The sequence below is a fragment of the Rhipicephalus microplus genome, chromosome 6, assembly GCF_043290135.1.
Source record: "Rhipicephalus microplus isolate Deutch F79 chromosome 6, USDA_Rmic, whole genome shotgun sequence".
Taxonomy (NCBI): domain Eukaryota; kingdom Metazoa; phylum Arthropoda; class Arachnida; order Ixodida; family Ixodidae; genus Rhipicephalus; species Rhipicephalus microplus.
This window is the reverse complement of record NC_134705.1, coordinates 33,506,507-33,530,989: the sequence shown is the minus strand read 5'-3', so window position 1 is coordinate 33,530,989 and position 24,483 is coordinate 33,506,507. Positions and strand designations below refer to the sequence as shown.

At 43.2% G+C, this 24,483-nt stretch overlaps 1 protein-coding gene across 1 annotated transcript in view; it reads left to right on the top strand.

Annotated features, from left to right (window-relative positions):
* The window catches only part of LOC119167683 (nose resistant to fluoxetine protein 6), a 192,048-nt gene that overhangs the window by 59,992 nt on the left and 107,573 nt on the right, over nt 1-24,483 (top strand). The window contains exon 5 of the mRNA XM_075865904.1: nt 16,293-16,393. Coding sequence (XP_075722019.1) covers nt 16,293-16,393 — 101 coding nt within the window. The remainder of the gene's footprint in view (nt 1-16,292; nt 16,394-24,483) is intronic.

The window sequence follows — 24,483 nt, the reverse complement described above, 5'->3', positions numbered from 1 at the left end:
GGCGTGGTATCCCTCACGCTAGAGTTGCCCCATCCTAGTCGAAAATGCTGGGTCTGTGGGCTGGGTGATGTTCAGGTTTGCCGCTGCTCGCCAGAAATCTTTGCCTTTACGGAAAGACTGCATGCACATAACCCCACACCTGGAACCGAGCTGCAAGACAAGGGCCGTGTCAGCAGCCCTGCTACCACAGGGATAGCAGACGTTGGTCTACTGCCGGTAGAAGGCGCACCTGACGAGCGCACATGACGTCATTTGGAACCCGAAGTTCTTTGAAAAAGATAATAACTGTGGCAGAATTCTCGATTCAACACGCTTGGGAGTATCGGGGTTCTTCGGCTAAATAAGCAATATTCTAAGCTCTTCGTGACGAATCTGCATATTGATTTTTTATGATGCCATTACCCATGTTGTCAGGCGCAACAATGTACCTTGTAGCTTGCGTTAATAATGATGATGGCCTCCAAACTAGCACAGGCTTTTGCGTTGGCTTGCGACAACTTGCTAACCACTACAATGATTTGCATAGTGTTAAAGCTAATGGTGTCTTTCGTGATATCTGTTGCGGAAAGACCCGCCATTGTCTTGAACCCTGTGGGCTTGAGCAATTTCGACGTTACTAGTCGTTAAGGCCTCCCTGGGGCCGAAAAATAATTTGAAAGTGCTTCCTTGGCAAATGAGCCAGCCTTGACACGTTGGCGAGGTGTTTCTTCACGTTGGCAGGAGATCAGGGGCCGCCGTTCTTGCAGATTTGGCGGGCCATAAACTTCAACACCCGCCACAGATATTTTTAGTTGATTTGCGCTGGAAAGCACAAATCTAAAACACCCAGAACACTTGAACCTTTGAATTCCTCGGGAGAAATGTCCTTCCATTGCACAGTGACTTCCATAGCTATCTTGAACAGCGCAAATGAGCTGAGCCTGCCTTTAGGCTTAGCAATCCCTGGCGCGGTCTAGCCAGAAAGTACAGAAAAAGTCGGAAAAAGGTCCACCAACCATGACACAACTTATATCCACGTGTTCCACAAGACTTTAGACATCTACTGGCACAAACGGCACCCAGCACATAGCTAAATTTTATGGTGTAAAAATGATTTTGGAGTGGACACTGCACTCCATAGAGGGATTATGGATGGATGATAGATTAAAAACTTTTATTGGGGTCCTGAAGGATTCCACCTCCGTTTTATAGAGGTAGGATTGCGGGCCACTCCCACGTAGGAACGGGGAGGCCCAGCTTCACCGCTGCATCGTGGGCCTTCTGGACAGCCTTAAGTTGTTGTATGAGAACCAGACTCATGAGAAATAAATAAAAAGGGTTTTCGGGAAATTATTCACTTTTTTATAAAAAGGGGCACCTCCAGAGCACGTGGTTAAAATCACTGCGACTGTGGCAGTCAAGACAAAGTTCTGAAATATCGGAGCAATGGCTATAGGTTACGAGGCTAGGGTATGTTCCAGTCTGAAGCATGCGAAGAAAGATTACCTGTGGCCTCGACAACTTTTCGTGTGGCAATGGAAAGGACCTACGGCCTAATTGATAGTGCTTCGTGATCTTATTGAAGGTAGTCAAAATGTCCCCAAAGTGAAGGTTGGGGCTGATTGCTCTGTCTCAGAAGCACAAGTCCCGGCGCAGTAAGTGAAGCCTTGCGCCTTGGAGTGGGCTAGCTCGTTAACATTGGGAAGGCCCCCGACCTTCAAGCCAAGGTGAGCAGGTAACGAAATAATAGTGCGGTGGGTGAGTTCTTTGTGAGCGAGAGTTCTAAAAACTTCCTTACACACGGAACCAGAAGCGAAGGCCCTAGAGGCGGATTTAGAGTCCGTATATATATATATATATATATATATATATATATATATATATATATATATATATATATATATATATATATATATATATATATATATATATATATATATCCGTTCTTTGTGGATCAAGGAGAGCTAGTGCAATGGCCATCTGTTCTGCTTTGTAAGAAGTAATTGTTTGAACCAACGCGAAGGATAAAATCTCACCCCTAGTATCTACGAATACTACTGCTGCAAAGTGAGCGGAAACACCGTACTGGGTGGCATCAACAATGCATGAAACAGACGAGTGGGTTTCAGCTTGAGCTAAAAGAGGAGGCTCGAGCGACACGTCTGCCCACGTTGTACTGTGAATGCATACTTCGTGGAAGGGTACACACTTTGATTCGAGAGCGTATATAATCATCAAGTGGCGTATTTTGCACTTCGATTGTATTCGAGCATTCGAAGATTATTATGGCAACCAAAGGGAGATGTCTAGCAATCCACTATTTATAACACATTGTATACTCAAAGCAAGACGGGTGTGTGAATATAAGATAATACTCTACATTTATAAAGATAAACTCTACACTATTATGACACAGGAAGGCTCACTCTAATGCTCGCTCTGTAGGCAACTAATTCACGTTCCTGCAACCAGGAGTGGGTATCGAAGTGCCCTAATTGCATATCGCGCCCCACAGCTTCTAAATCATTTAGGTGAACAAATAAATTTTAACCTCTCATTAACACAATTAGAATATCACTATAAATATCTCCTCGTTAATTGGGTAAAGTAAACATCATGTTTTCACCAAATTTCTCGGTAGGTTTCACATATATTATACTGTCACTTTTAGGAACAAAACGCATGTACGTACAGAAGTACGTATGTACATATGTGCAAATGTATGTATGAATATATGAGTGTTTTATATGAATGTATGAATATGTAAAACAATATTGTAAGTGTGTGTCTTTTGGATTTATTTATATGTAATGAAAAGAGCCTCGGTGTCCGATTCTGTATGTCTGTGTAGCGTATTTTCTGCATGTCTATGTCGCCTATTTTTGCATTTATGCTATTGTTGTTTCGTTATTTTGCTGCTTGTTGTGTTTTACCATTCATTATTCAGTGCAGCAATGTTTGCTGAGCGCTTTAACATTTTGCGTAGCGAAGCCATGTCAGGCTGAGTGGCCTTCAGCTTCGCAACGTTTTTCTGTATCTTTCCAGAAATAAAATCTGTTCATTCATTCGTATTATAACAAAATAAAAAATAAATTTAGGTTCCATCTCTGCCTCTTGAGGCAATGTGACCTCATTTTCCCTCCATTGTTATTCTTTATCGCTACTTTTATACCACCAATACATTAACCGTCTCTTACTTGCTTCTATGGCGGACTAGTTCAGCTTCCCATGTTTGTCCTTGAAACCCAAAGCCTCATGTAGGTTTCTATCCACACGTATACTTAGGTTGATATCGCCGCATTCAATCGGAACATGTTTCATCTAGGGATACTGTATATGCTACCCAAGCAGCATATACAGTGAGCTTCGTCGATTTACCAAGTCCCAGATCACTCGCGAACGGCCCGCGGACGCCTCGGCTCGCAGGGGGCTACGTCACATGCACGTGATCTAAAAGTCCCGAGCCAGCCCGAGCGGCCTCGGGCCAACTGCGCGCTTGATGCTGAATGCATCTGCTGTGGCGTCTGCTATGCCTGGCTATGTCGTCTCCTCCCTCCATACCTGTGACACAGGCCACAACGCTGACCGAATTCCAACCTAAACAGCAGTATACTTATTTTTGTTGTGATGGAACTTACCGTAAGTGAACTACTCGAGCGCGTGTGCATAGTAGGCCGGTGCGGTCGTTCTACCTACCGCTGTTTCTCCTAGCGACTATAACGCGTGTTTACCCGACCTTCGGAAATATGCACATGCTCGACGTGGCTCAGAACACTGATGACAAGAACTGGGTGCGCAAACAATGCGAAATCTAGAAACATGTGAGAAGCGGATAGAAATGCAAAGAGAGCAAGAGCGCATCGAAAATTTCCCGCGTCTAACTTAAGATGGCCTCACAGCATGCGCACCACGCTGTCGTCTGCCAGCTGCCCGAAAGATATTGTTCGGACGGCCCCGGGCCGTCCGCAGGCACGCGAAAAACGAACATGCGTCCGAGCGATGCCGGACCAGTGGGCGGAGCTTCCAAATGGTCCCCGAGAAAAACCAATGCGGCACCGGCGTCCGAGGCCGTCCGGAGCCCTCCAGGACGCGTAAATCGATGAAGTTCAGTAACGATAGTTGCATCGTTTCCTTAGGTTCTCCACAGCATATACATTGTTCTTCTTCTTTATTAGGTCTCGCTTTATTACTACGTGTTCTAAGGCAACCCGACCTTGCTGCGAACTGTAAAGCGCTTCCTTTTAAATTATAAAACGTCTCCGCTCGTATTTCATGCTAGCCCTTCCGGTAGTTACTGAGACCCGGCTTCTTTTCCATTGCTGTCATCTAATAAGTCCTCTCCGCCACTCTGACTTTTCGCTTAATGCTCCTTGTTGCTACATCGCCCACATTGCCAGCCCTATACTTACTAGGTGAGCCTCTTAGTTCTTTTTCTCGACTTTGTGCCCACGCTCTTCCTATATAGATACTTAAACACTTTCCCGGCCCATCTACTCTCCTTCATTTTCCTAAGCACTTGTTGAAATCTAATTTCGCTCTGTTCTTTCATTACTTCAAAGCATGCCCATCAGATATAACCCTTTACAGCCTCGTTCGTCGTCTTCCCGAGAGCACCCAACGTGAGGCGTCCCACAGTCCTTTTTTACACCCATTCCTGATCGTACATCTGACTTCATACACACCACTGAGTTCCAAAATGTAAGCCCTGGAACCACGAGACCTTTCCACAGACTTGGAAACACTTCGTACCTATTTTATCCCCATAACGCTCTATGCCTCATTATTGCAGCATTACACTTTGCCTTTGCCACCATAGTTTTTTTCCTGTACAGCTATATATCTATATCTCTCATATTCATCTATACCTCAAGGTACTTGTACTCGCTTACCCTTGGTATTTCCTGACCCTGTATTGAGGCTACCTGGTCTTCGTTATTATTGAATGCCATCAATGTACATTTTGTTGCACAAAATCCTAATACTAAAGCCCCGCCTCCCTTCCGCATGTATCTGCCAGCCGCTGTATGTTGTCTTGATTGTGCGCAAATAGAACAATATTGTCTTCATATAATAGACCTGGAACCTTCTGCTCAACCATCTCACCAGCTGTATGTATCACAGTGTAAATCCAATGCTAGTACCTTCTAGCACTGTCTCCACCCTCACTATGTACAGCATGAATAACAGCGGGGACAAAGAACATCCCTGTCACAGCCCTTTGGTAAATACAGCGCTGTCGTTGCTACTTACTTCTTCCCATTCTGTGCAAACTGTGTTTTCTCGATATATTTCTCTCAAAAGCTGTATGCAATCTTCACCTATGTTCACTTGCTCCAATATGTCCCACAAAATATCGTTATTAACATTGTTATACACCCTAGTGATGTCAAGATAAGCTACGTATAAGGACCTGTTTTCTATTTTCGATATTTCTATACACTGAGTAAAAACAAACAGGTTATCGTCCTACCACCTGTCAAGACATACGCATAAATCGGCGCCCCCTAGCGTTACTTTTGCGGCTTAAAGCAAACCACCCATTACAAAAGACACATACGTTACCGCGCGTATTCCCTAAAGACCGCCTAACGCATGCATATCACCTTCGAGAACATTTCACGAATGTAATTGCTCTTGGTTTAAAGTATGCTGCCCCTCACTCAGAATTCAGCCACATGCGAAAGCTTCACTGTCATAAGCCATTTTCAACTTTATCGATAACATAGTAGTAATCCACCACTTAAACTTCTCGAGTAATCTCATACAATAAAAAGTGTGTAGCAGATTGCGGAAGTTCCGACTAAGGACAGAATATCACTATCACGTTCAACGCTTAGAGGGCCAGTAAATAACCCCAATATTCAAAAATTGTTATGAAGATGACATATGCGCACTTTTTCAATGTTAATATGCTGCTGCAACAGTTTTGCGAATACGTGCTCTAAGGAAGTTACAGGAGGTCGAACATCATATCACACCACATATATCCAGTGACGTAGGAAGGCAGTGACTTGTAGTAGAAACCGAGAAGGAAGAAGTCAGAATGAAATAAACACGGCATGTGGGTGAGAGCCACAAAAGAAAAGATCCAGCAAGCAAGCAAGCGTATGAGCCAGGCCACGTCTTCCATATCTAGCGTCACACGAGTCGACGGGATGAAGACCTGGCAGCCACCTCATCAACCGGCCATCATCATCGAACACCTCAGCAAGACGCAGTGACCGGACGTGGACCACACAAATGCATCCCCACTCTACATCATGACCAGCGTCATGACAGCACCATTAGCCAACCTTAACATCCCCAAGTACACCGAATCAGCGAATGACGAACCCCCCGTACAGGACTGGTTCAACCTACTAAAGCTCCACGCCGCTGCTGCATCATGGTCGGAACGGGAGATGATCATTAACGTCACCAACTACGTCTCCGGTGAGGCTCTCAAATTCTACCTCACTCACACATTCCAAAATGCGAGTCATGGAAAAAGATTAAAGAAGAATTGACCATCTGACTTCAAGAATAAATTAACGACTATGACGAAGACTCGATTATAATCAACCATCCACAGGCAAACACACTCAGTTGTTACTTTCACAAGCAGTCTTCAAGCTTACAAACACCCAGCAGAAATTGACCACTGCGACAACACAACGTGGAACATCGGTACACTGACAAGCGACCATGCGTATTTCGGGGAAAAATCAACCTTCAAGCGCGCCTCTGTTCTGCACAAAAATCGGCAATTTTAAAATCGCGCTCCAACATATGACACAAGACCTTGCTCACCCTACTGCGGCCCAGCATACTTCGTCTCACATACATGGTCCACCACCTGATTTTTTACCACGCAGCTCTTCTAAGACTAAGGTTGCACGGCGGGCTTGTTGGTTATTCATGTTGTTCCAGGCATAGCGCATCCAGGACGGGACAGAGAAGAAAACACAGAACACATACGTGGCGCTAACTTTCAACAATGCGGTTTAATCCGACAAACAGCAATATTTATACGCAAACATGGCGCGTCACAACCACGTGATAGAACCAGAAAACTGATCTACTGCAACTCATGCCACATCCAAATATTGCAATTCTTTCAATGATAATGATATCGATGGCTTGCTTATACACGCGTCCCCAAACTTAGCAATGAATTTTGCTTCTATGATGAGCCTTGTCATTTGGTTAGTGCTTCTTCCGATTATGCTGGTGCGATTAAAGAGGGGTTGGTACCCGCATTCTTTGCAGTCAATTGCAAGAAAACCCTCAGGCTGTGCCTTGGCCACGTTGTTCTTGTGTTCATTCAGCCTATCATTGATGCATCTACCAGTTTGGCCTATATAGCATGCATCACACGTTAATCGGATCTGGTAGATGACTCCTGTGATGCACGCGACAAACCTAATACGGTGGTTCTTTTCGCACAGACCTTTCTCTGGACGCTCCGGTTTCGTCTTTCGGCAAAGACTGTTTAGCTTGATAGGTGCCGAGAAAACTACTCGCACATTGCAATGTCCTGCTAATTTTTTCTGGTTTTGTGAAACACCATGAATATATGGGATTACAGCTAATCCTTTCCTTGCAGACGTAGCACGCGTTTCCGCGGCTCCGTCGGAGCGGAAAGCCTCAGAAGGTTTTCCGCGACAGATGTCAGGACGTGTTGTGGGTACCCCGAGTCAGCTAAACGTTTTGTTTGCTCTCTCCTGCTTAAAGGCAAACAATGCTGGCAGGACTTCTTCAAGGTGTTAGTAAGGCACATTCTAACAATCCCTCGCTTGACGAACTTGGAGTGCACCGAGTTATATGGCAGTATAGGTTTGTTAGCACGAGGGTGACATACCAGCATGTCTGATCATCATTAAAAACAAAACGGACATATAAAAACCGAATCACATTGTCACATGGCATTTCAAAGGACACTTCGAGGGGTTCAAGGCTCCTATGAACAGCGACTTGAATGCTGGAACACACTTCTTCAAACTGTATGGTTGAGCTGTCAACAAATAAAATAAAATCGTCTACAAAACGAAAAATTTTTAGAACATTTTACCCTTGTAGTACATCGTTGAGGTCTCTGTCTAACTTAGCTAAGTACAAATTGCTTAAAACCAGAGCGAGACAGGAACCAATACACACACCATTATTCTGAAGATATGCTGATCCTTTCCAAGTAATGAAAGTAGACAACAGGTAAAAACTAAGATGTCGCATGAGTTGCAGTAGATCAGTTTTCTGGTTCTAGCACGTGGTTGTGACGCACCATGTTTGGGTATAAGTATTGCTGTTTCTCGGATTAAAACGCATTGTTGAAAGTTAGCGCCGCGTATGTGTTCTGTGTTTTCTTCTCTGTCCTGTCCTGGATGCGCTATACTTCGAACCACATCCTCTAAGGCCCCTACGGGTCGCTATTCGTGCCATAACGACGCCTTGTTCGTGGTAGACCAGCTGGCGCATGGGGAAAATACCGAACAACCCCATGACGACTCGGAAATGGAAAATCAGTCTTCACACATTGGAGCAGCTAAAGTCTCATTTAGTTGCTCCACCTCCTAGCCCAACCTCCTGGTTTTTCGTCACTTGGCTTTATCGTCGCTCACAACACCCACTTCACATCTGGCACGCTCACAGCGGTTGGGATACAGCTGCGGAGCTCGTAGGATACTCAGCCAAGCCCAGATTTAACCGTCCAGATCCAGGCGCAAGAACCACTCGCAGTGAACAGCGAAGAAGATAATGTATCAGTCATCTCTGAAGCATTACCTTCATTTTATGCTTCTTCTTACATCTTTCTCTTTCGTCATATTTCTACATTTATTTTTCTTCCTACCTTTCCCTCTGTTTTTCATCGCGTTTTCGTCTCTGTTTCTTCCTATTTCTTTCTGTCTTTTTATGTTCTTGTTGCCTTCATTCTCTCTGTCTTTTTTCTTTCCATTGCTTCGTTTTTCTCTTCTTTAACAGATATGCTTTCAAAATTCGTGGTAAAATGCGCATCCGTTTCAGAAGAAAAAAATAATTCTCCCTGACGTTGCCAAGCAACAACCAAGCCACAGCTTCGCACCCCCGGCGTTTAACCTGGTCTAGCCGCGCATGCACTCAGGAGCAGCCGCCCTCCAAACCGCGCCCACCGACGGAGAGATCGAGATCGCACAATCGTACACAACCGTGGCGCCGAGCTCCGCCACAGCTGGTGCGACGTCACCGTTGCCGCACATGGCTACCGGGTCACAGAATGACCGTGTAATGCCTGTAGCTAGCCGTACCGTAGCTATTATATCCATGCCACAGCAGGTTTGACGTCAGCTCTGTCCCTTGGCAACCTCGGCTGTGTTTATAAGGACGGTATAGCCATAGTTCGACCCAAGGATTTGCGCACGGTTGATTGAGCAGCCGCTTGCGGTGAGCCTCACCTGGATGCGGATCCATAGCGAAACCATCAACAGCCTATATCCCGTCTGCGTGACCCGTGAAATGGCTTCGAAGCGGTGACGACGAGTGGACTCGAATTTTCCTAGTCGAGAACACGAGGTGCAAGAACGCTTACTATGCTAAGTTTGCCTGGCCCCACAGGTCGACCACGTTCTCTGTTTCTTAATAGGGCCATGACGCGGTTACCCGACAATTTTACCTTTTAAGCCAAAACTTGAAGTACAGGGTCTGTTTTCTGCTATGTTCATAAAAATGCGGAATTGAACAGAGTATTCTAGTGCAACACAAACCCAAGAAATCGCTGGGTGTAAATCCCGCCCACCGCCAGCGACCGCCATGGCACGTGTGAGGTCGTGTGCTGCAAGCAGTGGTGCCGCCCTCTTCTACCAAAGTTTCAGCTACTGGAAATTTCAGTGCGAAACTTAAGAAAAAGTAACCATATTTCAGTTTAACGTGAAAGTGATCATAGAATTAGAGCTGGGTGGTTCGAAGATACATGTATCTCAATTGCTATAGCAGACATTTTTAATGTATTTTTTATCTGTACCGCGATACGTATCGCAAGATGAGTATCTGAACTTGCTATGCATTCAGTGATTATTGAGCATCATAACATACAATTCAATGCAATTTATTCATTTACAGTAGACATAATATAAAGGAACACCTGGGCAAAAAGACGTCGCAGCAGCTTGGTGAAGGCCCAGGGTGCCTTACATGGCAGTAGTACATATTTGACACATGTCACCAATTGTGTTACATAGCATTCGCATCGAAAGCTTTATGCATACAGATCAGCATACATCACACGTGTACATAAAATGTTACAATGACACTTCATACCAGAATGCAGAGTAATTATTTTTTTATAAAGATAAAAATTTGTCACGCAGATGTTTTTTTTTCTATTTAATGCGACTGAGTGCTTGTGGCGGTTGAGTAAGGTTGGAAAGTTATGAGTTAGTGACCGCAGGTTAACGTTGTTCTGGGACCAAGGTACCTTCCATACGTCAGGGTTTCATGTGTGTTTCGTGTTGTACGGTTCTCGCTTAGTGAGTGACGTTAAGTGATTTTCAACATTTTCGCATGATAAATTCATTTTTTCTAATAATCTGTATTCATACGTGGTCTAATTTGTGTTTGAGAAATGTACGATGTGTGCTTAAAAGTCGATCAACGTTTTCAATATAGCGGATAACTTTCTTTTGATTTGTTACAAGTTTTGCATTTTGCATTTTGAAGTTGTTGCCCAGATAAACTAACAGTAATGTATGTATGACTGGAATATACCGTAATAAATTTGCAGTTTTGCCTCATGCGAGCCAGCTGGGCGCCATCTTGTCCACTGATTACAATATGTCGTGTGAACATGCATTCAGTATGCAGTCTTAAGCATGGTTCCTAATGCTTCATGAAATAGCTAAATTGAGTTTTCGCTGTAATAAATAACAAAAATATTTGAGAGCTATTTTAAAGATTTTAGGAAAGGTATCTGAGAATTATTGTTAGTGCAAATGGTCCGTTTTTTTCTCGAGTGGCACGAAGAGTCACTTCAGAGAATTTTTCTTGGGTACTGAAATTTTTCATTATCTTTTATTTTACCTCACCAAGAAAGCTCACGCTTAAATATCATAGCTATTGCCCTCCCCCCGTTCTATGTTCCTATAGTTATTCACTCTGAGTGCTCGATATGGAATGGCTTTCATGCTTTAGTTTTAACTGTCTTCCTTCTGTAGGTTATGTGTTCACTATTTCTAATCACCAGGTAGTCGGAGCTAGAGATGGTAACAGCATAAGTAGCAGCAGTGTCCTGCAATGATTCGTGCAACTAGAATGCCACGTGCTCAGATTTTTTTTCTTTATTTTGGTGTGATCAGGCCACAACAACAGTTGTGTTAACAGCACACGTCGAAAGGGGCACTGCAATGATTCAGAACCTCTGAGAATATACTCGATTGTTCTGTTAATATTACGCCGAAATCCTGACCTTGAATGGTGGCCGCATTTTAATGGAGGCAAAATGGTAGAGGCCCGTTCACTGTGCGAGGCCAGTGCATGTTAAAGAGTGCCAGGTGGTCGAAGTTTCCGGAGTCCTCCACGATATACGGCGTTACTGGTAATGGATATGCGGCGTCACTCGTTACTCGTAGTCGCTGCGATGCTCTGCTGCTGACCCGAAGGTCGCGGGTTCAATTTCGGCCATGGCGGTGGCATTATGGGGTAGGCGAAATGGCTGAAGCCTGTGTTCTGTGCGATGTCAGTGCACCCGATGGCCAAAAAATCTGGAGCCCTCCGCTATGGCGTCTCTCGTAATCGTATCATGGTTTTGGGACGCAAAAAGCCCGGATATTATTATTATCATATCTTATTGCCACTATGAGTGTACATAACGCTTTGGTTATGTATAATTTAGGTTACTTCATTGCTTGGGCACAAGTTGGTCCAATAAACAGTCTTGTCTCTGCCAGATTGGCGCTCTCTTGATTGTAACCAAGTCGTCACAGTATAAAATGGGTGAGATGTTTTTCTTGGGAGCAAGAGTCCTCTTAGTGAAAAAAAAAGTTCGTTGGATATTTGTGAGTCAGTCTAACGGACGCTTTACGCCAGCAGATAAGCAGGAAGAAAAAGTAACTGTAATGTTATTTAATTCATATATACCGCATGCGTCAATAAAATGTCCCTGCCGGCGTTGCTATTGCTACACTTGTGATTCGATATTAACATACTTTATGAAGGTTCGAAGAATTGACTAAGGGCCTAGATTGTATTGCATAACAGAATATCAGCGTGAAAATCCCACGGTCTGCTACAGATCAAGACCGGACATAGTGCTAACAAATGAGTGTCTATTCCACTTGATCACGTTAAGTACGCACAACACCAAGGCAAAGAAAGAAGAAGGGGGGGGGGGCGAAGGAGTACACAAGGTAATCGACTTAAAAAATCCAACTGGCTGAAGAACCGAGCGTTGAGCAAGTTGGTATTACATTGTAAATGTTATTTTCTGCAAAAAAGTCACAGCTTTGCTGCGAAGGCAAAGAAATAAACGCGATATCAACCAATGGAAAGGTCACGCTCAAAATCGCAAGCAAATTGAAACATGCCCCAAGTTTCTCACGTATGAATGATGCACAAAACGTACTCACAGGTACCGGTCAATGCAAATAAGCGTTTCAGTTGTTGTTTCACTGTGTCTGAAAAGCACGTCCTTTCACAAGCGGAGACTCTGCAACGACTGTAGCGACCTTTATGCACCCGGTAACTACAACGGAATCGTTCCGCTGAATTTCCAAGGCCAGCCAAGACGTACGATCTTTGTCCTCGTAAGACAAGGGCGCGCAAGGATCGTCCACCCTCCTCCTCTCTGCTGGGCAAGTACGCGTGGGAAATGAGAGCGCGCGCCACTGCGTCTTGACGATGTGACGACGCGTGCTCATTGCGCCAGCTTGGTGGTAATGCTGAAAACACAATAGTTTCCCCGAGATGCCCGTCGACAGCGGTAAGTGGTACATAGAGATAGCTTGCCAATTGCACGTTGAAGGACGTGCCTTTCTGTGGCTCAGTGGTTAACGACTCTTACCCACGATAAGCCCCGAGTTCGATTCCGCGCGCCAAAGTGTTTTTCTGGATTATTTTTTTTTCTATTTGCGTTTTCATATGCATAGATACGTGTACATACACGGCAAGTGACGGCGACACCGGCAGTAAAATCCAGCCGAGATTGTTCATATAAATGATATTACAATAAAGAAAACCAAGCAAGAACACATGGAAAAGACTAACAGCAGCAGACAAACAACTGGAATTCAGTTCTTTCTATCTTGTCCGTTTTTTTTTTCTTTTGCACAAAATGCCATTTTCAATGCAAAACCAACTTGCCCAGCGCTCAGTTCTTCAGCCACTTGTTGGATTTGCTAGGCCGATTACCTTGTATACCCCTTCGCAGCCCCCCCTTCTTTTTTTTTTAGCGTGGTGTTGCGTGTATTCATTGCGATAACGTGCAATAAACACTCATTTGTTAGCGCTATGTCTGATCCAGATCTGTTGTCGACCATGGCATTTTCGCAGTACTGCTATGGGGTATTTTAAGAACAACTTCACACCGTATACTGAAGACCCCTGTTGTCAGACGGCTACCCGCTAGCATGTCATCAATATGAGCAGCGACTTTCATTAATCAGAAAAATCACAAGCAAGAACAGCTATCAGCGATGTGTATAAAGATCTGCCCGGTAACGTTGCTAAAACAAAGCCTAATACGTTCTTACGCATGTAAACTAACGCAATTTGAGCAAGAAGGGCAGAACGTTAAATATATTCGCAGAACTTAAGAAAAAAACGGTAGCGTTTAAGCAATATTCAAGCAGACCTCTCTGTTCATAGACATTAGCCACAATGTTACGCGAGCCTACAACGAGTCTGCGAATGTATCCTAGTATTATAAGACACTTTTGGCAAGTAACATATTGGATACATTTGTTCCGATTTTACATCTTGCATTCGTATCTCCAACACTTTTTGCCTGAGTATCTTTCACCACATCACTATACTATTTGAAACTATCTTTGCCCGGCTTTGCCCGGTACAGTATCGTTCACCGGTACGCAGACGCTCACACAGCTATAGTATGCAGCCAGTTGCTTGTCACGTCACGATACCGTAGCTACACTCGGCGACAACTTTTATTGGCACTGAAGGAAAAGCTACGGAGCCAAATCGCATGCATCCTTCCACCGTTTAAGCTAGTTCCAAAGCAGCACCCTTATTTTAACGTGACATGTAATTGTTGTTCTCTTATTTTCTACGTGTAGCTATTTGAGACAGCATGCAGCTCACGCCTGTAAGATATTCGTATTTATTTCAATTCATCTGTTGTGGCATCGTGATTTTGGACGCGTGAAAAAGTCCCGCCTTTTTACGTGCACCTCCGACGCTAAGCGACGTCTGCGTCTACATAAGACGCTGATGGTGCGCCCCCGTCACTTTCCCACAGCGTTACGATATGGTGGTGGTGGTGGTGGTAGTAGTTAGAAGAGGAAAAAGACACCTTATTTCTGCAGCCCGGTAGGGAGCATGACGCAGTGAAAAAAAATCGCAGCACATCCATGGAGTGAATGATGGAGAGTGGGGCGAAGCATCCGTCCGTCCATTCGTTGTTGCTTCCGTCCGTGCATGCGTCCGTCTGTGAGACCGTCCATGCGTCCATCCGCCTGTTCGTGCGTGTGTCTGTTCATGCGTCCGCACATTCATCTGTGCGTCTGTCCCTGTGTTCACTAATGCATCCGCCCCTGCGTCCATCCATGTGTCCATCCGTCTGTGCAGCCATCCATGCGTCCGTTCATTCGTCTGTCTGTGTGTTCGTTCGTCCATATAGTCAACACTCAAAGTACCACCATCTCGCATCTTTTCATCACATATTCCGCATATATAAGCACCGCCATCCAGCGGACATGCCAAGGACTAAACGAGAGGTGGCACACGCACACTTTCTTACGGCTTGCGCTTTATGTCTACTTTCCACCTTTAACCACCTCAAGTTCATCGTATATACTAGTTCTCTGTATTAGTCATGGCACTGCGGCTCAACGATCGCTAAACCTTTCTAAAACCAGGGAGGTTACGCCCCGGGAGTATAACGTAGCAACCTTTTCTTGTCAGATAGTGCTCAATGTACATGCCAATGGCTGCTAATGGGCAATGAGAGACGGGAGAATTCGGGTTTTTGTTAACGCGCACGCTGCGAATTTATTTTTGTTCAACAACGCAGAGGAGAAATTTCCCATCGTAACCACCTTGCAGGTCAAAACGTAAGACTGGTTACACACTACGACTACAACTACTACGAGGGACGAACGGGTGCCACTTTAAACAGGTTCGCCCCTAAAACGAGCTGCTTCACACAGTGCTACATGTGCAGAAGCTCCCCCTCCGTAGCTTTCCCTTCAGTGCAAGAAAGGTTGTCGCCTAGTATATTCGCGGCTCGCGAGCGTGCTGGTGTAGCCCGACTCTCAAGCAGCTCATATGTTATTAGAATATTCACACATATCTTAGGTTCTTAACCAAACTGGCTGACATTTCGGCAGCTTATTTGTAAATGGACAAAAATTACCTTACATCGCACAAAATATGATCGAACATTGGTAGCCATGGCCGCCTAAAGCTTTACGCGGTGAGTTAAACTTCTCCATCTTTTTCTCTTTCTCACTGCACTTCTGCAAAAAGAGTTTTTCTTCATCTCTCGCAGCTGCTGTATTCAGTTGGGGACATGTCCTCTGGCGCATACCACACTGTATTTTTTTGGACGAGCTGCACCAACTTCGCTGATAAACACGAGTTACCTAAGCAAATGTCTTTGTTTTGTAAGCGTTATTTTCGTCGCCTGAAACATATTCTGGTGACGGGCATATCTTCTTGCCCCACTCAGTTGAGTTCAGATTCAATCATTAAAATAACTGCATTTCTGATGAGACTGTACATGAACTAAGAATTGTTCGGAGAAGAGAAATATTTATATAGTAAAGATGGCAGAGGTTCATACATCCACGCAAATACATATCCATTATCTCACCAGGTGGGCACACTATATAGGAATAACGAGCTAAGTAGTATTTGATACTTGTGCACAAAGCGCGACAGTCAAGCAATTTAAGATGACACGGATAATGTGGAAAAAGTAAGTAGGATGAACCTACATACACATGTGCCTCTCAGTTGTTATAATCGAAAGACATGAATAAAAATGTAACTACGTTTACTTTTAGTGACAGCTACAACTTGTTGCTACTGCATTATTTTACCTACGAAGTGACAGGAGCAATGAGAATAGATGCTTTGATATTAATATACTTGTGGGCAAACAATCCTGTGAATGAAGATCTTATTTTCAGAGCCATATTGGTATGCATAAGCTTGCCCGTGTTCCTGTCCACGGCTGCGCAAGTGATTGGAAAGATCCTCATGACCTCACCACGGTACAAGAAGAGCCACGGTAAGTTCACTGAGACTACACGAGCGCTATAACGCTTGCGAATGAAAATATTTTCGCCAAGTGTATCATAAGTGATACGACCGTAAGGTCGTCTGAGTATTCAAGAGGCCCGTGAACCTGCAGCGTAATTTCGCACTACAAAATTGGTCAATTAAGGGCGCAGGAATGCTCCATGGCCCACACAACTTCACTGTTTTTATTCGTGATGCTCTCGGCACCACTTTCGCGTAGCACGACAAAGTATCAAATTCATTTTTTTGTTGTAGCTACAAATACTTTCGGTGAGGCTTAAATTTAGGTGATTTAGTTTATGCTTCGCTAAAAAAGTACTGCAATGAAGGCGGAAGAAGGAACTGGCAGCTAGAACACATGGTGTTGTTAATAGCACTGTCACACGGGCACATTTTATCGCGCTGAGACGCTGCTGCATGCTCGGATTCAATATTGATCGGGCTCGATCGGCATCAAGAAAATCATGATCTTTTTTTTTTCAGTTTATCGGTTACATGCGCCTAAGTTACACGATGCCTCTCTGTAGGTGAAAGTTCCAGAGTATATATACTGTAAGCAGGACCCTCAATTATAAACTACAACAAAAGTTACAAAGAAACGGTGGGTAGAAGATTACCAGGGGGTGAACAAGTGAGAACAATTGTAGAAGATAAAAAAGCAATACAATAAAAGCAGAAAGCAATATGCGAATTACAATATACAGAGCATGGGAACGCAAATTATAATACAATACAAAAATAAGACGAAATGAAAAAAAGGCAGAGAAATAAAAACAAAGTTTGAAAAATTCTTCTACTTGTAAACGAAACTTATAAAAACCCAAAAAAATGCGAACAAAGGAAAATTTACATAGCTTAACGAAGGTGAGCAATGAGCGGTTCAAAAGAAAGGTTTGTTAATGTCCTAAAAAGTGAAAATGTGGGCACAGAATCAGAATCAAACATGATTTTATTATGTCATAAGGAGCTTTACTAATTGTTAGTATACAGAAGGATTCAGTCAGAGACTGAATCGGGATCTCCTGCAGTAATGAATACAGAAAAGAAATATGTGGACTGGCAAAGAGCAAAAATAAACGACAAGATACAGCGCAAGTTTAAGAAAGGAGAAATTAGGAAAATAACAGGAAAAACCAAAAAAGAAAAGAAGGCAAAAGCCAAAATCAGACTACATAAAAACAAGAATAATGAAATGCTCATAAATATAGACATAATTACAAAATCAGTCAGCACAAGAAATAAAGGTAATGTAGTACTTCTAAATTTTTACAAAATTACACAAAAGTATGGATAAAAAATTAAGGTAATGAAGCACTTTTACACAGCTTTCAGAATAATGCCATGAAAAAAAAAACATTAAAATGCACACTGAACGGAAAAGAAATGTCACCTATATTTCAGCCATGAATAGTGATGATGCGATGCTTTATTTATGTTTTGAAATGATATAAATATAGAAAGGAGAGTAATAGAAGTGACGAGAACTACCCAGGTCATGAATGTGACGACAAGAAGGTCTTCAGTTCTTTTTTGAATTTTCCAATCGATTGCAATGTTTTAATCGCAGTAGGTATAGTTTTCTAGAAATAAATTTTATTAAAATAAGTTGTTTGTTTGCCATAGTTACTGTGAACCTTAGGTAAAATTAATTTCTGATTATGTGCAAACCTTGTCAAGTTAGTATTCACTAGATTATATGGAGGGATTTTGTACACAGGAAGCTGATTGTTGATTTTGTTGTACAGTAATATTCCTAGTTTGAATTTGAAATTACCATAGACCGTTAGGATGTCGTTGACATGTAGGAGTGCTACAGCATTACTGCGATAGTGACTATGGGTAAGTATGCTAATAGATTCATTTTGCATACTTTGGAGAGAAGCAAGATGACTACCGTAAGCATTGGCCCAGGATTTCATACAGTAATTAAAGTGAGAATGAAGAAAAGCGTAGTTCAATGAAAGTAATGTGGGTTGGAAAAAAATATCACAGCTTTAAGCAGAACACGTATGCGGTAAGCCATTTTTCTCCGTGGGAGAGCAATATGCGAATGAAATTACAAGTTGCGGTCAAGTTGGATTTTCCAGAAAGTAGCTTTCTCATTTGCTTCAATTGCAAATTGATTGATAAATATTGGCGGGATATGATTACGTTCACGTTGGTGAGAGTAAAAACAGCGAATTTAGTTTTAGTGGGATTGATTTCTATCTTATTATGCAAACACCAAGCAGTCAAGCTTGAAAGATCATTATTTCATTTCTGTGTCGGAGATTGGAGGCATTTATCAGTGTTAATAATTGTTGTATCATCTGCGTAAGGTAAGCCCTCTGAAGTGGCAAGTGAAGGCCCCGCCACGGTGGTGTAGTGGCTAAGGTTTTCGGCTGCTGACCTGCAGGTCGCGGGATCAAATCCCGGCTGTGGTGGCTGCATTTCCGATGGAGGCGGAAATTTCGTAGGCCCGTGTACTCAAATTTCGGTGCACGTTAAAAAACCCAAGGTGGTCGAAATTTCCGGAGCCCTCCACTACGGCGTCTCTCAAAATCATATGGTGGTTTTGGGACGTTAAACGTCACAAATCATCAATCATCGAAGTGGCAAGTGAAGTTGGCAGGTCATTGATATAAATAATGAAAAGAAATGGGCCGAGGATAGAACCTTGCGGTACTCCAATATTTGTTACCTTCGGTGTAGATGGAAAACCTGGCAGACTTACAACTTGACTTCAATTGAGCAGGTAATTTTTTATTAAAGGGGCCCTCCAGCACTTTTGAAGCACCTATTTTTTGTATGTGTTTCGTGTAGACCGATGGCCGGGGATAATTTTAGCATAGGTCCAAGCACCGATATCATATCATTTAGTATTTTAATCGTGCAATAAAGTTACCTTATTGCTGCCGACCGCTTCGGCGCACAGTGACACTCGCTAGAACTACGCGGGCGGAAATGACGACGATAAGCGCAGCCTATCACAGAACGCGTAAAGCCTCGCTCCGAAGCAAAAGGACCTGCTCGAGTTCTGACAAGTCGGGGAGGCTCATTTCTACCAGCTTTACCCAGCTGTTCGACTGCGTAAACAAAACGGCGTGGTAAAGCACCATGTTGCCTGTTGCTATAGCAACAACGTCATAAACACATTTGACTGAACAGGGAACAATGGTATACGAGCTTCCTCTGCGTAGGAGCTCTTAGCCCGTGTCATTGGAAGCCCCCTAAAACGTCACAGCAGAGATGGAAAGGTGGTCATGTCACCCCGCGATATTCGAGTTGAGGGTAGGCATTTTTTTCTTGTATTTTGAATTTTTTAAAGTTGAATAACATACTGCGTGCCGCTATCGCTGCCGTTCTTACTGCACTAATTTATCCGTGCGTCAGCCTATACAGTCCATGAGTAAAAAATGGGGTGGTTTAAAAATGTTTGAGGACCCCTTTACCATTAGCGCAGAACCAGTTACGCCTATGGCTTCAAGCTTCAGGAAAAGAATGTAGTATAATAGTTCGAATGCTTTAGTCAAATCAATGAAAACACAACCTGAGTAGAAGCCCTTATCTATTGCTCTCTTTACTTTTTCAGTTAAAGATAACAGAGCGAGGTCAGTAGAATAGCCTTGACGAAAACCTAATTTCGAAAGTGAAAGAACCTGATATTTATTGAGGTACTTGGTCGGGAGAGTTTTGAGCAATTTTTCAAATACTTTGCTCAATAAAGGTAGCATGCAAATGGGTTGATAAATAGATATTCATATATGGTCACTTTTATCAAACAGAGGAACAACTTTTCGACTTTTCAATTCTACAGGGAAGATACTAGTTCTGAAAGCTAAGTTGATTATGGGTGATAAAATATCAGAAACAGCATGTGCAATCATTTTTACATCGGTTGGTGAAATACCATGAGGGTGTTGTGTTCCAAGCACCCCTGTGTCACGAGCGAGCCTCCGAACCCGCGAGGGACCGGATGCATAAACTGCTTCCAGATGTTGACTCCTCCCCTTCCCCCGCTCGGCGCAAACGAGCCACCGTCGTTTCCCCCGGCAGTTCGGCCGCCGCCTCCATCCGAATAGGAATAAACTTGTTTTTAACCGTTCGAGGCTGTCTGAGCTTTTTGGACTACCGCGACCTACGCGTACGTCTATGGGCAGACGACAACACCGGACATAACAGAGGGCCAGCACTTGTGTTCATGTTTCGAATGACACCATATGCTTCTTTACATGTGGTCAAGAATAAGAAGAATGATTATGGCAGACGAGAAATGGGAAGCTCATAATCAGCATCAGGGATGCCGTCAGTGTTACAGAAATAGTAATTGAGAGCTTCAGCAATCTTTGACGGGGTATCATGCTTAACGTTTTTATATTTGAAGGTGATAATGCTAGAGTGACTACCCTTCCTATTCAAGAATGAGTTGACAATTTCCAACTTTTTCTATATATCTGAGCCAGCATCATCAACCCATCGCTGATAATATTTTTTAGCGTTTTTCAGTTGTAATGCAAGAGTGTTGCAATGTTTTTTTGCAACGTTCGAGTAATTTTATAATAAAAGGTTTCCGTTTTGTTTTTATATAAATGTTTACTTCGGCTCTTCGCTGCTTCAATAACTTTTCAGTAATGCAAGGGTTGTGAGGACTGGCGTAAACTTTTTTACATTTACAAACCTGAGTATGGCGCTGAATATAGGACAACACTATAGATGAAAACTTTGTGAAGGCCCTTTGTGAATCATCTAAGCGTATTAGTCAGGACCAGTCAGTGCACATAACTTCATGAATGAACGACTCCCTGTCTAGAACATGCCTAATGAAAGATATGCCAGTTGGAGCAGCGTGACAGCTGAAGCGCACAAAAATCGGGTGATGGTCACCGATGTCGACATTAAGAACCCCAGCATCCAGCATTTGAGATAAGTTAGAGAGTGCATGATCGATCAGGGTACTTCCATCATTGATGCAGCGTGTTAGCATGGATATTAAACATTCGTAGCCAAAACTCTGGTAAACGCTGTAATAATTCAAAGAACTAGGAGAACAAAGGTCAAGCAAATTTATATTGAAGTCACCCATGATCCCTACATTTGCGTGATTGAGAGCTAACGTGTCCAGTACTTTTTGCAGGGCTTCACAGAAATTCATCACCGATGAAGATGGGAATCGATATATGCACCCAAAGATGAAACTCTTGTTGGCAAGCTTAAGAAAATCGTGGTTAAGTTGAACCCAAACACTATCGCAATCAATCACATCTAACTCGATCCCGTGTCGTCGATTATAGTGTACGTTCAACTTGATATAAACTGCAACGTCACCATGATTGTTGCTTGCTCTATGCGAGTATTCAGATTTATAGAAAGGAAGACCAAATTTATTTTTTGTCTTCATCGCTAAGGCAGGTTTCAGAGATACCGATAAGTGAAAAAGAGTTGCCAAGAACAGATAAAAGAAGTTGTATATCGTCGAAGTGTTTCCGGATGCTTCTGGCAATAATATGAATCACCGAGTGGAAAACAGGTGAAAGAAGCCTACTGAGATCGTCTGTTGAAAAATAAGCAGCCGTAAGTGAATCAATGCCAAGTGTATCAAAGAAGTAAATCAGAATTCGTAGTATATTTTTAACAGATTTTGGATACGTCGGCTTCACAAGTGATGCGGAACATCTTGCTCACTGTAGCCCTTCTGGCTTTTATCTGACAGTTGTCTGTCCATAAGAATTTCCAGTTGTTGCACTTCTTTAGAGCTAGTGCCTGAGAAAATAGTGCCTTATTTTCGGGAGTTGATTGATTGATATGTGGGGTTTAACGTCCCAAAACCACTATATGATTATGAGAGACGCCGTAGTGGAGGGCTCCGGAAATTTAGACCACCTGGGGTTCTTTAACGTGCACCCAAATCTGAGCACACGGGCCTCCAACATTTCCGCCTCCATCGGAAATGCAGCCGCCGCAGCCCGGATTCGAACCCGCGCCCTGCGGGTCAGCAGCCGAGTACCTTAGTATTTTCGGGAGTGAGGTGATCGTTAATGTAGAGATGGTTTTTGGCGACTCCGGACAATTTATTATCATTTAGGCACAGCTTGGCCTTCCGAGTTTTGCTTAGAAATTCTGTTTTCTTTGTACGAGAGCAGAAGCGGGCTAGCAAATTCTTAGCGCCAGCTTTCACGGTCATGACACGGTGAACAACATCGAGATCACTGGGTGCCAGTTTACGATCAATCTTATCACCTATAGTCTGTGTGATAGCAATGCAGTCTTTACCTCCTGACACCGGGATTGCCTTTATCTCGACGCTCTCAATCCTAGAATATTGCTCAATATGTGACACTTTCAGAGATAATTCCATATTTTGTGCTTTTAATGCGCTGTTCTCCGCAATCAGAGAGGCGTTACCCCTCTGCATACTCTCTATGACACCATTCATGTACTCGGCGCTAGCTACCAGCACGCTCATTTGTTTGTTGATGTCAGCGAAGTTCACACGTGATAGCTGTGCTTTGACGATGAGCTAGTTGATGATAGCATCAACCAACTTATCAGGACATTTGTTCAATCTGGTTTCAAGATCAAGAACTTTTTTGCTCAGCTCAGCAGGCATTGTGTAAAATCCAGCAAGGCAGTGCGGATATGCGCAACATGACCAGACGCGGAAAATTACAAGCAAAAAATGGCAGCAACGACAGTACAGCGGCAGTGCATACGCAAGAAAAGCGGGTTATTATTACTAACCTGCGCAGCAAAGAATTGCATAAGTCCGGTAACGATGTGTCGTTGCACTGTCGCTGTTGCCAATGGTGTTTAGCCTTGAGCCTCGGTTTCTTTTTATGATGATAGCAGCCGATGTGAAGCCCTCTAGCGGAACACCAGTGTAAATATCTCCGCAATTTGAAGACAGATTGATGACCACAGTTCCACACGTTTCGTCAATGACAGTGCGGCAGGCTTGCTTCCAGGATAAAGCGGCTGGCGTCCACGAGCCCTTGTCGAATGCGTTGAAGCTCGGATAACTGCGCAGTAAAAAACATCATGTGTAAGACCAGGAACGATGCGTCGTTGCACTGTCGCTTTGTTGAGCTGGCCAAATACTTCAAAGTTGAATGGCAGAGAATTTAGACGTTTTTTTCCCATAGTTAATGTGAAACGGTGTCAGAAAGTAAATACAGTTTGAAGCAAACCTGCAGGGGTCCGTATTTTTGAGAAAGCTGTATTCAATGCATTTAAGGAAAAGCAGGAAATGAAGTCAATAATAAAACATTGTAGCTAAAATGCACAGGAATGCACTGTTAACAGATAAAATGTTGTGCTCGTTAAGATGGCTAACGGCATCTCAACGAGAAAATTTGTAGGTTATGATGCGTATTGCTTGATATTGTATATACTAGATGGAGTGAGTATAGCATTGAAATGTATTACATCCACTGATTACGCTATAGGTACTCTGAAAACGAATAAGCTCAAAGTAGAGTGAAAACTATGCAGCAGGTGGAAAATGCTGGCGTGCTTTGATGAGCGCATGGGTACGGAAGACCAAATTTTTTTAATATGCCAAATGTCAGCACGAAACGTGATATGGCTGTCGAACACATAGAGACAACGCAGAGCCGTTCATGAAAATAAAATGATTTTGTAATAATACGGAAGGAGAAATATTTGAATGTTTTTGATGTTAATGTGGACTGCATCAAAACCAACTGGTCTATGTTTAAAAATGAAATTTTACGTCTAACCACAAAATAAATCCCCACCATTATTCTTAAAGCGCGAGCACAGTCCCCGTCGTTTAACGGTAAACTAAGGAAAATCAATAAAAAAAAGATTATTCAGATCTGCTAGGTGTTCCGATTATAACACGGCTTGGACGAGGTACTTCGTTGCAGCTAAAACTTTTTCTAACTTCAATCACGCAGGTTAAAATTCACATTTACGGTACCACGCTACCTTCTTCGCTGCGCAACAATCCTAAACGGTTCCGGAAAACTATTAAACCCGAAGAAACAGAAGGTATTTCGCTAATCGATTCTGATGGTTGTCCCATTGCCAAAGAGGAGATCGCTATTGTAATAAACAATATTTTTCGCTCAGTTTTCGCCC